We start from the raw sequence: 13,538 nt of genomic DNA, 5'->3' as shown, positions 1-13,538 counted from the left end.
AAACTTACATATTATCTTTCAGAACTAATTCTAAGTTGAGGTGGTGGCCTGTTGAAAACCTGCTTTGTTGATGTAGCTGAGAATTCCCTAGATGAGGGGTTCGATCGTGAATCTTTTAGGGTTTGCAGATCTTGTGATCTCTGTTACAACCGCTTGTCTCTGCCTTCGTAGCTCAGAAGCAGCTGAAGCCAGCCTGTAAAGAGAGAGCTGAGTGTCCCAGTGGGCGCCCACCAGAATGAAAGTGCTTCTATAATCGGCAGCGATGCGGCATCTAGTGCAGGAGCAAATGTCTGAGCAATGAATGACAGTTTGCTTTCCTATTTCCTTTGCTTTTTCCCCTATGACGTTTACTTACTGATTAATTTACTTCAGCAGAAAGAAAGCTTCTAGGATCTGGTCTATTTTGTCCCCTATTCCTCTTATTTGCAATTGTGATGTCCAGATCTTGTGTACTTATAAATGAAGCAAGCAGTCCAACAAATCAAAGATGCATGGTAAATGTGTAGGCCTGTATGCTGGCTCCCAGGCAAGTGCATGACGTCCCCTGCCTTAAATTAGCCAGGCTGCATTGCTGCTCTCCTCATGCATCTATACCCTGAGTTACTGAGGTAGGTGTCAGATGACATGTACACATTCGTGGATTAAGGGATGTTGAAATAACCTTTAAAGTCGGCATCATATAGTCAGTCACTCTCCTCTCCCACAGTTACCTCCCTGGGTGCCACTATCAGACACAGCACCGGGCTCGAGACCCTTAAGCTGGCCCTGTGTGACACTTCTGATGAGCTGCCGCCACTGCTGCTGCCCAGGGCTGACTTCCACGTCGGTCTCGCTGTGGTGCTTTTCCCCTTCAGTCTCATTGTCACTGAGGGCTGGCTTAGTGAAGGCCAGGCCTGGTTCAGCAGGGTGAAGGCTGTTGCCTCCGTTCACCGAAACCACCCAGCTTTCCTCCTCTGTCACTGAGGGTAACGCCAGCATCCCGCTTCCCAAGCATGTCATTGGGGCATATTTTTAAATGTCACCTGCTTTTCTTTTTCATTCAAGCTGTTTCTAATTCTGATGCTTTTGTCTTGATGGTCAGTCTCTAAACAATCCTCCTCAGGCCCAGATCAGAAACATACTCATATGATGTTATGTACTGCAGCCATCTTTTCTGTGTGTGTTTTCCTAATCATTCTCTTTATGTTCTGTTATAATCCTTTAACTTCATCATGTTCATGTCCCCATATGGTTTTGATGTCTTTAAAAGGCAATTTTATATAGCCTCTCCTCTGATTTGTTTAGCCTTAACACTGTCTTTAGGTGTTAGTTTGAGAATGTTTTATTTTTCCAGGTATACTACATTTATGAGGTTACTACTAAATGTATGCTCATTCTCACCTTCAACAAATATTTCTGTTAAATTGATTCCATCTTTTTTTGTTCTATTTCCTTTCTTACAACTAGCCATCTTATATTTAACAATAACCTCAGCAGCATGAAAGGAATGATAGAGGTAAATCATGTTCTTCCCAGTGATAGTAAAGGACTGAATAAATGTGAGATGGCACTAAGACATTATATGATTGCATTTAATTATTGATTGATTAGAGGATAACATTGTATTTTAAGAATTAAAGGATTTTTAAATATAATGCTGATATGGCAATCTGTATTTCCCTAAGTATGGCATTTGCATTATGATCAACATTATTCTGAGTTACAGTAAAAATACCAGCTAGTATTAGTAGGTTGATATGTGAATTTAAACAAGTGAATATAGACCAGCATAGGAATGGATATAACACAAAAAGTGAACGTTGGTTTCTATCTTCATACTTGGTGCAAACCAGTTAAGAGGCCATGTTCACCAAGTTCTTAGTTTTAAGATGCAGGTGATAAAACGCCTTGGAAGGTTGGGGGTTTGCTGACGGACCTTTGTTCCCGGCAGGCTCACGGTTCACATGGATGAAGAGCTGCGTGCTCTCGCGTTCAATACCCTGCAGGCTCTCGTGCTCGATTTTCCAGATTGGCGGGAGGACGTGCTTTCGGGATTTGTCTATTTCGTTGTCCGTGAAGTGACTGACGTCCATCCCACACTTCTTGATAATGCTGTAAAGATGTTGGTACAATTAATAAACCAGTGGAAACAGGCAACTCAAATGCATAACAAAAACCAGGACTCACAGGTATCGTATTCTTTTGTGTGGTCCCTTGGAATGTGATCAGTGGTGTTAATGTATCAAACCCTAAATGTTTTATTCACTTTATTCATTTTCAAAGTGTTTATAATCCCTGAAACTGAGTTTTCCTGTAGTTCATATCTTGAATATATCATCTTTCGTGTCTAACCTTCTTCCTTTGATAACAGTGAGTTTTGTATGGACGTAGGTAGTAGAGGCGATTCTAGTTCAGATTTAGGTTGTTTCCAATATATTTAAAGCTGGTACAATAAAAAACGTGGGTAGCCTTTCATTTGAGTTATTTGATAGTTTTGTCCTTGGCACCAGTCCCTATTTCTCATATACAGTTTGTGTCCTTCTTAACCATGAAAGGTGCCCAAATTATTGATTTATGATAATGTGTAAGTCGTAGAACCTTGGAATTTTAGAAGTGGATCATAAGCCAACCCAGCTTCCCAGCCTTTAATGAGCATATAAATCACCAGGGGCCTGAGAATCCATTTCTAACAAGTTCCCAGGTGATAACCGCTGCTGGGCCTCGGCTCTGAGTACAAAGGATACAGTCCGGTCCCCTCACACTCCACGTAGAAATGTCAGCCCAAGAGTGACTAATAGTGTCAGCTCCAAGGTGACAAGGTAGCCACTGAATGATCGAGGTGAGATACGGAATGCTTGTTTAGACTGCCAGTGACCAGTCAGCGCTTCTTCCTCCGCTATGTACACTATTACATGTTTATCAATTCAGGATGATTGAAATTGCTTGAGCTGAGACAGGCTTGTAGCCTTAATTTCTATGACTTACTTTACTCTTAGTTGTTTTACTAGAATGTCTATAAGTGCATTTTGAAGCTTCATTTTTTAACTCCTGTTTCTTTTTGAAGCATGGTCTAGCTAATGGCGCTTCCCACCCCCCTCCTCTGGAAAGGAGCCCGTATCCCAGTGTATTCCATGTGGTCGAAGGGTTTGCTCTCGTCATTCTCTGTAGCAGCCGGCCTGCCACGAGGAGATTGGCCGTCAGTGTCCTTAGAGAAATACGGGCTTTATTTGCACTTTTGGAAATACCCAAGGTAAGATTTAGATGCTTCATTTACTTCCCTAATGAAAATACTAAAAAACTATCCTTCTGTCCATCTTTATTACATTTCTGTTACTATCATGCAAGTATAACTTACTCCATAACAAAGTCTTTTTGACAGGGTCTTAACTAACCCACCTCAATTCCATTTGTAACCAGTAGTGCTAAAGTGAATGTGAATATTTATTTAAATTTGGCTACTTTTCTTAAACATTCTTAAATTTCTCCCGGCCGGTGTGGCTCAGTTGGTTGATCATCGTCCCATGAACCAGCAGGTCATGGTTCAATTTCTGATCAGGGCACATGCCCAGGTTTCCTGTTCCATCCCCAGGAGCGGGCGTGCAGGAGGCAGCCGATTGATGTTTCTCTCTTATCGATGCTTCTACCTCCCTCTCCCTCTCCCTTCCTCTCTCTGAAATCAATAAAAACATATTTAAATTGTTTTAGACATATGTTGTCTTTTTTATAGGGCGATGATGAATTAGCCATAGATGTGATGGACAGGCTGAGCCCATCCATTCTTGAGAGCTTCATACATCTCACGGGGGCCGATCAGGTAACTGTAGTGATTTCTGTAACTGTAATGTACTGCAGTGCAGTGATTGTAATGAATGATGCTGTTCAGTCTTGTTTTAGAACCTAAGTCACATATATACATGAATTTTCTTTACAAATGTAATGCATTAGAACAGTGGTTCTCAACCTTCTGGCCCTTTAAATACAGTTCCTCATGTTGTGACCCAACCATAAAATTATTTTCGTTGCTACTTCATAACTGTAATGTTGCTACTGTTATGAATCGTAATGTAAATATCTGATATGCAGGATGGTCTTAGGCGACCCCTGTGAAAGGGTCGTTCAATCGCCAAAGGGGTCGCGACCCACAGGTTGAGAACCGCTGCATTAGAAAGTATTTTTGAAAACTGTACTTTAAAAATTAAAAATACTTTTTAAAAATTGGCACACAATAAAAAAAAAAGTTGCAGTGGTTTATTTCTATGGTTAGTATACTTCCCCATAGCAATAAAAATATTTTATCTTTGTAAAATTCCAGTCTTTTTGATCTAAGAAGTTCCTCTTAAACCTAACGTTACTGTTAACTATTTTTTTTTTTGTTGCTATTTATTATGGCATATAATACTTTATATATATACTGGTTAAATTACTATGGAAAATTTTGTTGAAATTTGTAGCAAAAAATTGCACTCTATCTTCAATAAATGTATTTGTTTACTTTGCCATATAAGTTTAAATGCAGTGTAGTATTTTATGCTAGTCATACTATAATTTGACTCATTAAAATGAAGAAAAAACTGTATTTTTTACATTACTAAGAAAACGTGTGCAGACTTGCTTAGTTGACTTTGAATTTTTTAAAAAAGTCATATATTAAGATTTCAAGATTGATGTAAGAGTAACTATCAGACTTTACTACCTGACATTCTTTTTATTCCTGTTTTGGAATGCATGAACCGACCAGAGGTTTATGTGCTTTCTGCGTAACACTTGGTTTTTACAACTCACGGATTATGTGTAACCAAAGGAGATAATAAGAAAACTTCATAAATATAAGAGATGGTTATAAATCTGTACAGTTTCAAGAATTCTGTTTTAGATGATTAACCTGAATTATGCTGACAAAAAGAGTAGTGGATGGCTCTCTTTTAGTGCCTAACGCAGTGCCTGGCTCTTAGTGGGTGCTTTATAAATATCAGTTGAATGATGGAGTAAATTGAGTCTCTGTTCAGCTTAAGGCTCCATTTTTGTTTGAATGACATATAATTTGTTCTGAAGGTAAATCCTTCTCTTCAGTATAAGATCCCAGAATATTACTGAGCAAATATTTATGAACTAGAGGCCCGGTGCACGAAATTCACCCTCTCCAATCTGGGACCCCGATGGGATCAGGCCTAAACGGGCAGTCGGAGATCCCTCTTACAATCCGGGACTGCTGGTTCCCAAACGCTCACCTGCCTGTCAGCCTGATCACCCCCTGCCAGCCTGATCAATGCCTAACTGCTCCCCTGCCAGCCCGATTGCCCCCAACTGCCCTCCCCTGCTGGCCTGGTCACCCCTAACTGCCCTCCCCTGCCGGCCCAGTCATCCCTAACTGCCCTCCCCTGCAGGCCCGGTCCCCCCCAACTGCCCTCCCCTGCCGGCCCAGTCACTCCTAACTGCCCTCCCCTGCAGGCCTGGTTCCCCTCAACTGCCCTCCCCTGCAGGCCTGGTTCCCCTCAACTGCCCTCCCCTGCTGGCCTGGTTCCCCACAACTGCCCTCCACTGCAGGCCTGGTTCCCCACAACTGCCCTCCCCTGCAGGCCTGGTTCCCCTCAACTGCCCTCCCCTGCAGGCCTGGTTCCCCACAACTGCCCTCCACTGCAGGCCTGGTTCCCCACAACTGCCCTCCCCTGCCAGCCATCTGTGGCCGCCATGTTGTGTCCACATGGGGGCAGCCATCTTTGTGTTGGAGTGATGGTCAATTTGCATATTACTCTTTTATTAGATAGGATATACACCTCTGGAGAGGAGCCCATTTCCCAGTCTGTTCCACTTAATCTGTAGAGCACGTCCGCATGAAAGTTAACAGTTTGTTTTGGGGCTCTCTAGCTGCTGCAGTGCACCCACAAAAATTGCATAGTCATATATGAATTATGTAAGTAGTGGTCCTCAGCCTTTTGGTTTTATAGATTCTTTCGAGAATAATGAAATCTATGGAATCTCTCTCCCAGACAAACACATGTAGGCACATGCACACAAACCCTTAAGTCCAGTTTCAGGAATTCACTACTCTCTTATACCCATCTTGGAGCTCATATTAACCTGCTTTGGAACCTCTGTTCTTGAAACTAGCAGCAGGCCACTTGTAGTTGAAAGCAGTTCCTGTGGCAGAACTTCAGTCATGAAGTGTGCAGTAATCAACGTTTTCTCTCTCCCTAGACTACTTTGCTGTATTGCCCTAGCTCGATAGATTTACAAACATTAGCAGAATGGAATTCTTCTCCTATCAGCCACCAGTTTGATGTGATTAGTCCATCACACATATGGATATTTGCACACGTGACCCAAGGCCAAGACCCATGGATTATAAGTCTCTCCAGTTTTTTAAAGCAAGAAAACCTTCCCAAACACTGCTCTACAGCTGTGAGCTATGCTTGGATGTTTGCATACACAAGACTTCAGTTGTTGTCCCCGCAGGTTGATATAAAGTAAGTGTATATGTTTTTGGTATTTCTGTATATTTATGCTAATTATGTACCTATGTAGATTCTCAGGTATTGTGTATTGGGTGTTTTGTTTTTTTGTTTGTTTTAATGATGATCGACACTTTTCACCTTGTGTAACATTTATGACCCTACCTTATTCAAGTCTCCCCTAGTTACCATATTTTAAATTATTAGTCCCTCTTCTACCACCACTTCTATCTCACCATTTGCTCTATATTTCGACATTAAACTTAGCACCATCTGACATTGTTTTTTGTTTTGTTTCATTTCTTAAATCTCACCTGAGGATATTTTTCCATTGATTTTTAGAGAGAGTGGGAGGGAGAGGGAAAGACCGAGAGAAACATCGATGAGAGAAACACATCGATTGGTTGCCTCCTGCATGCACCCTGACCAGGGCCCAGGTGGGTTGGGGCCTGCAACCAAGGTACGTGCTCTTGACCAGAATCGAACCCAGGACCCATTGATCTGCAGGCCGACGCTCTATCCACTGAGCCAAACCAGCGAGGGCCTGACGTTTTGTTTGTTTCTTTATGGTGTATCTCCTCCAGCAAACACGTTGTTAATGGGTGTTGCAGGTTTTTGTTTTGCTGCTGTCACAGGTGCTCTGAACATTCTCTAACATGCTAAGACAGTGTGGATGAATTAATGAACTTGTAGATGTGCTTTACTCACCTTCATTGCCCCTAGCATTAGTTTTCTTAAAAAATTTCAAAAAATGTTGTGTTATTTATCTGTTTTATTTTTGTTTGTTTGTTTTGTTTTTTTCCTCAGTAGCCCCATCAATGCTAAGAAAGTGAATATGACCACAAGCAGTGACTCGTACGTCGGCCTGTGGAGAAATTACCTGCTCCTGTGCTGCAGCGCAGCCACGTCCACGTCAGCGTCTCCGTCTGCAGGGTCCGTGAGGTGCTCTCCTCCCGAGACGCTGGCGTCCACCCCCGACAGCGGCTATAGCATCGACTCCAAAGTAAGCTTGCCAGGCCCGCCCATGCACCAGGTGCCACAGAAGTCATGTGTCAAACTTTCTTTTCCAGGACCATAAACTAAGTTGGTTGAAAAAGTGTATTTGTTACTTGCACTGATAATTTAAAAAAAAAAAAAAGAGTTCAAGAAATCCCAATACTGCTTTTATGGAGTCCTAGTTGGAATAAAAAACTAAATGTAGTTTTTCTTCACGGAAAAAAGTGCCATACTCATTAAATTCATCAGAATGGATATTTTTAAAGTCGTTCTCATCCCTGTTTTCCTTTCATTTTCTATAGTTTTCACACTTCTTAGTATCCGAAAGGAATGATTTAAATGATTAAATATATTTTTAATTTCCCTAAATTATGTAGTGATATAAGTGACACTTGACAAGAACAGTTATCTAGTCTTCATGATATGACAAAAAATATTACGAGGTGGCTGAGGAAATTGAGAAAACGTAACACTTGGGGGCCCACTTCAACACCAATGGCTCTTTTAGAAATAATTTTGTTCCACTCATTTTTGGAACAAAAAACACAGGCTATGTGAGGGAGGGAGTCAGCCTGTTATCTGATGGTGAGACCCTGAGAGACCCACAAAGCCCAGTTCCGATAATGAACCTGCAGTGAATCGTTGCGTAAAGTGTGTAGATGTTTAGGTATGTGCACCACAGGTGAATTTTGAAGCCCCATTCATTCTGAAACTTTACTTATCCATTGTCCTTGGCCAAATAGTGTTGAAATGTGAAATTATTTAGTTGGATGTACTATCATTAGCAGGTGCTATAAATACTTTTTTTTTTTTCCAGATTATTGGAATCCCATCCCCTTCATCCTTGTTTAAGCACATAGTTCCAATGATGCGCTCTGAGAGCATGGAAATCACAGAGTCCCTTGTTCTAGGCCTTGGCAGGACCAACCCAGGAGCTTTTAGGTAATTATCTGTATATGTTTTCTCCATGCACTAAATGTAAATGTGGCTGCAGGGAGAGAGGGGGCAGTGGAGTACTTATCGGGAGAGCCACTTATCAGTCCTTTTACTGGTTAACTGGCCATGTAACATTTAACAAGTCACTTAATTTATTTGAGCCTTTACTTCCCCATTTTGATTGAGGAAATAAGATTTTACCTTACTGTCTTCACAGAATGATTATGAAAATCAAATATTTACTATGTATAAATATGTTCCGGAAATAAAATGGTGTTTAAATCTTAACATTCCTACCGAATTTATTTACACAGTGATTCTACTAACTTATAATCTCATTCTATTGGTTAAAACTATAGTTTTTTCCCCCCTCTTAAGATAATTGAATTATTTTTAAAAGTAATATTGACACACATATTTTACATAATTCTTGATTTTTTTTTATATAAATGAAGCAAATCCATCATTTTTGCCCAAAGTTCTGCTTTGTTATTGCCTTCTAGGCTTTGGATTTATTGTTTTGAGATTATCCTCCATTGATATGAGGTAGTATTTGATGTTTTGCCTCCAAGATGATATGCACAATAGAGACTAAATTGTAATATGTGAGGTGCGGGAATAGCATTCATTAAAAAGGAAATTTTTTAAGATTATTTTATGACAAGTGGTGCTAGTAGCAAAAAATGGGATACAAAAATTATCTCAGCTTCTTAAAAATCAAAATCCCATAAATTGAAACAGTTCTGAGGCAAATACTTTGTCTGTGGTAGTTTCTATAGATCAGGGGTCCTCAAACTTTTTAAACAGGGGACCAGTTCACTGTCCCTCAGACCGCTGGAGGGCCGGACTATAGTTTTAAAAAAAACTATGAACAAATTCCTATGCACACTGCACATATCTTATTTTGAAGTAAAAAAACAAAACGGGAACAAATACAATATTTGTATTTGCATGTGGCCCGCGGGCCGTAGTTTGAGGACCCCTGCTATAGATGATAAAATTGTGGATGGGTTTCATTTTCTTCTGCTGCTTTTTCTGTTTCCCCAATCTTCTATAACAACCACATTTTTCATTTTAAATCAGAACATAAGTAAAGATAAAATTATCATGTTCATGAAGTTTATACCATTTGACCCATTAATTCCATTTGTAAGAATTAATTCTATGGAAATAATCAGAAATAAAGGCAAAGGTTAATGTACAAAGATGTTTACTGAGGCAGTATTTATAATAACAAAAATTATATCAAATTTAATGCATCAGTAATATATGGAATGTTAAGGAAAAGTATGATTTCCACCCTATAATAGAATACTGTGAATTGATTAATTGCATATAAAAGTCCTTATGCTAGTACTAAGTAAAGAAAAAAAAGGATACCATCATATATATGATAGGGTTTCAACTATGTGAGATGTATGTGGGCTGCAAAATGATTGAACAGAAATGTTGACAGTACTTACTTCTATAAATTCAGATAAGTGGCCTATACCATTTTTTCTGCTTTTCTAACATTCTACAATATACAGATTTGTTTTATAACCAAAACAATAAAAATTGTGTTTTAAACAGTAGGATTAGGGTTAACTGTGGTCTATTTACCTCAATATATTAATATTTACATATTTGCACATCAGGTTATATCTGTTCAGCTATTAATTGAAAGAATGTATATCATTTTTCTTCTAGGGAACTGATAGAGGAATTGCATCCCATAATTAAAGAAGCACTCGAAAGAAGGCCAGAGGTAAAATGTGTAGTTTTCTATTATTAAATATTTGTTTGGCAAACACTTATTTGTCTTCTGTATTTTACACATTATACCAAAGTTAGAAATTCAGAAGTAAATAAATAAAAGATTGGCTACTGTAGTTTTCAACCTTTTTTTTTTTTTTTTTTTTAATATACAGACCTCTTTCTTCCCACACAGGAGATCTTATGCAGAAACAAATTCCTCTAGCTGAAGTGAGGACAGTTGGAGTCTAGAGCGGGGTCAGCAAACCTTTGTTGTAAAGAGCCAGATAGTAAATATTTTCAGCTTTTCTGGCCACACTGTCACTGTTGCAACTACTCAGTTTTGCTGCATAGACTACTAAACAAGCGGGTGTGGCCATATTCTAATAAAACTTTATTTACAGCAACAGGCCAAATTTGGCCTGAGTGTCATATTTTGCCAATCCCTGGCCTGGATCCCCAAATATAAAGATGTGTGTCAGGTTCTGAGCCACTTACAGAAACCATAGGTCCAGTGGAACAGACACGTGTGAACCATAATTGTAACAATATGTTGCACTCTGGGATAAAGCCATAGATAAGGGGCCATACAGCTACGGAGAAGAAAGCCTTCGGCCCTGCCTGTGGAGGAAGGGAAGGCATTTTGGATGAAGCACTGATACTTTGAGGTGAATTTTGAAGTATGTTCCCCAGTGGACAAGCAAGGGAAAGACATTCCAGGCAGAGGAACAACATTTCCAAACTTCATAAAAGAATCTGGCCATTGCAGGTTCTTTTGTGTCATTATATAAGGGGGAAAGGGACTGATTATGCTGGAGAGGAAGACAGGGGGGACTCCTGGTTCAGCTGTATTCGGATGACCAGTGGTCCCCATAGGACACTGGCATCTGAGAAATGCCTGGAGAGCCTGCTGAAAATACAGGTTTCTGGGCCTATTGAAGGAGCATTTCTAGAGTGGAGCCCAGAAACTGTTTCTTAAGTATCTTAGTTGAGTCTGGTGTAGAGCACTGAGTATCCGTGTTATTAACATTGGAGAGTCACAGAGGAATTTAAACAAGAGAGGAAGATGGTGAGAAGAGCTACTCTGCTAGAGACTTTAAAACAGCATCCAGCCCTGTAGAGCAAGCATGTCAAACTCAAAGGCTGACACGGGCCAAATAAACAAGGTTTAAGTTTATGGGGGCCGCAAAAAAACAAAAGCTTCAATTTTCATAGAAACGTAGGTTTATTTTGATAGAGACATGCTGAATACAAAGGGCTGAAATAAATGAGTAATTGTTAACATAAAATAATAGAACATTTTAATAAAAATTAATATTTTTTCTTGAGCATTAACTTACCAGACACTGAATAACTGCACAAATTAATAAGCATAATGCAAATAAACCTATTTTTCTTGTTCTCCGAAAGCGAAATATTTCCTGTTACACACACCAAACAAATCAGTCCAAGACTAATGATGTGGCAATCGGCTGCTAAAATATTCGCTGCTGGTATTAGGGGAGAGAAATGGTGCGCCTGCACGTAAGGCGCATAAGGGAAATGAATGCAACACGATTATAGTAATCAGTCACTAGCGAACGTTGTAGTTTGTTATTAATAATTATGTATAACAGGATATTGTAAAAATTAAGCTACAAAATTTTTATGAAAACGTTTCTTACATACCGTTATATTGGCTGGGCCGCAAAAATATTTGTTGTGGGCCCGCGGGCCGTGAGTTTGACATGCTTGCTGTAGAGAGTGGTGACAATATTCCCGTTTTGTAATTAATCCGATTTTTGTTTCAGAATGACTTATTAGGGGGAAGTGAAATCAGAAACAAAATTAAGTATCAGTACTTATATTACATTTCGGGGGGCGGGGGAGTCATCAAAGCAAGTGAATAGATGTGTACAGTGTTGTACCTTGAATGTAAGATATATTTTCAGAGCTTTAGGTTCACAGTCTTTCTATGGAGACAAAATAAAAGCCAATCAACTAAAACTTTGCAGAAATCTTCAAAGACTGTTAAGAAGCCATCCTGGTCAATATGAGTGAATTGCTGGAAACTTCATAAAGAGCTAAAATACTTTTTTTTTAACCTGGCTTGAATATTTATGTATTCTGAAAGGCAAAAAACTAGTGTGTGGACACAAAAGTGGAAGACTAATAACTATGTTGTTAATCGCTCTGTATTACACAGATTACATTATAACCAAATAATCCAAGGAAAGGAGTGAGATAGCTCCGTCCTAGTGCTGTTCCCCTTAGAAGCTGACTCAGGTTGAGGTGTTGCACCTGTTTACTCTCAGCATGAGTACTTCAGCCCTAATCAGACAGAACATTTACTCATATCAGAATGAGTAAAGACATTTTTATTCTGTTGTTCTTGTATTTATTTTTTGTGTGTCAAAATTCAATGTTAAAATGGAAAACGTAGGCATGACAAAATCAGAGGACTCTTCTGTCCCTCCTGTGATGTTTTCCCTGCCCTGCTGTCCTATTTGGGGGAGTATATTAGGGATTCTTTGTCAAAGAGAACAGTTTAACTAAAAGCTTCAGTTCTTCAGTCAGGTTGGTAAATCACCTAAAAGTAACGGTAGAATTTTTATTTTCCTCCCCCATACAAGGGGTATCAATCACTGTGGAAAATGTCATGTGATTTTATTTGCTCATTAATTTCAAACTATCTACACATATCTCTTTGGTGCAGTAGCTACCAGAGAGCTTGAAATCTGTATTAACACAACCAACAGAACTTCAATAAGCCACAAAGCTCTAAGGCAGTGGTTCTCAACCTTCCTAATGCCGCGACCCTTTAATACAGTTCCTCATGTTGTGGTGACCCCCAATTTCATTGTTACAAATTGAACATAATTAAAGCCTAGTGATTAATCACAAAAACAATATGTAATTATATATGTGTTTTCCAATGGCCTTAGGCGACCCCAATGAAAGGGTCGTTCGACCCCCAAAGGGGTCGCTACCCACAGGTTGAGAACCGCTGCTCTAAGGAATTCGCAGTATTCTTTGCAAGTCACACCTTTGCAAGGTTTTTGATAAATTTCCCCGAAGGATTTTTAATTGATATCTTTGTATCCTTGGAATAGAATATGAAACGGCGCAGGCGTCGAGACATTCTACGAGTACAGCTGGTACGAATATTCGAACTGCTGGCAGATGCTGGTGTCATTAGTCACAGGTCAGTGCCGGATTTTGCTCTTTTAAACTTTGAAATAATTAGGGAACATATTTTTTTCTCTCATGAAACCTAACAGAAAAACACCTTTGCACCCAAAAACCCTGTCTGCATTACTTGTAAACATTACTTACCAAAGTCAAAGCTGCATCCAAGAAATTAGCTAATGGCTAAAAAATGTATTTCGAAATCTAACATTAGCGCTAGTTTGCTTTGAGGTAAAAATTGGATATAATGTTCCTATGATTTTGGTATTTGTTGGA

General features: G+C 39.5%; 1 protein-coding gene across 10 annotated transcripts in view; it reads left to right on the top strand.

The window, feature by feature from the left end:
- Positions 1-13,538, top strand: part of FRYL (FRY like transcription coactivator) — a 232,292-nt gene that overhangs the window by 146,164 nt on the left and 72,590 nt on the right. For all 10 annotated transcript variants that reach the window (XM_023764804.1, XM_023764802.1, XM_023764805.1 and 7 more), the window contains 8 exons: positions 1,931-2,168; positions 3,044-3,229; positions 3,707-3,793; positions 6,175-6,443; positions 7,236-7,431; positions 8,242-8,366; positions 10,050-10,107; positions 13,187-13,278. In XM_023764804.1, coding sequence (XP_023620572.1) covers positions 1,931-2,168; positions 3,044-3,229; positions 3,707-3,793; positions 6,175-6,443; positions 7,236-7,431; positions 8,242-8,366; positions 10,050-10,107; positions 13,187-13,278 — 1,251 coding nt within the window. The remainder of the gene's footprint in view (positions 1-1,930; positions 2,169-3,043; positions 3,230-3,706; positions 3,794-6,174; positions 6,444-7,235; positions 7,432-8,241; positions 8,367-10,049; positions 10,108-13,186; positions 13,279-13,538) is intronic.

Source organism: Myotis lucifugus, unplaced genomic scaffold (assembly GCF_000147115.1).
Source record: "Myotis lucifugus unplaced genomic scaffold, Myoluc2.0 scaffold_349, whole genome shotgun sequence".
NCBI classification, from domain to species: Eukaryota; Metazoa; Chordata; class Mammalia; order Chiroptera; family Vespertilionidae; genus Myotis; species Myotis lucifugus.
Note: the sequence above shows the minus strand (reverse complement) of the source record. Positions and strands in the feature narration are given on the sequence as shown.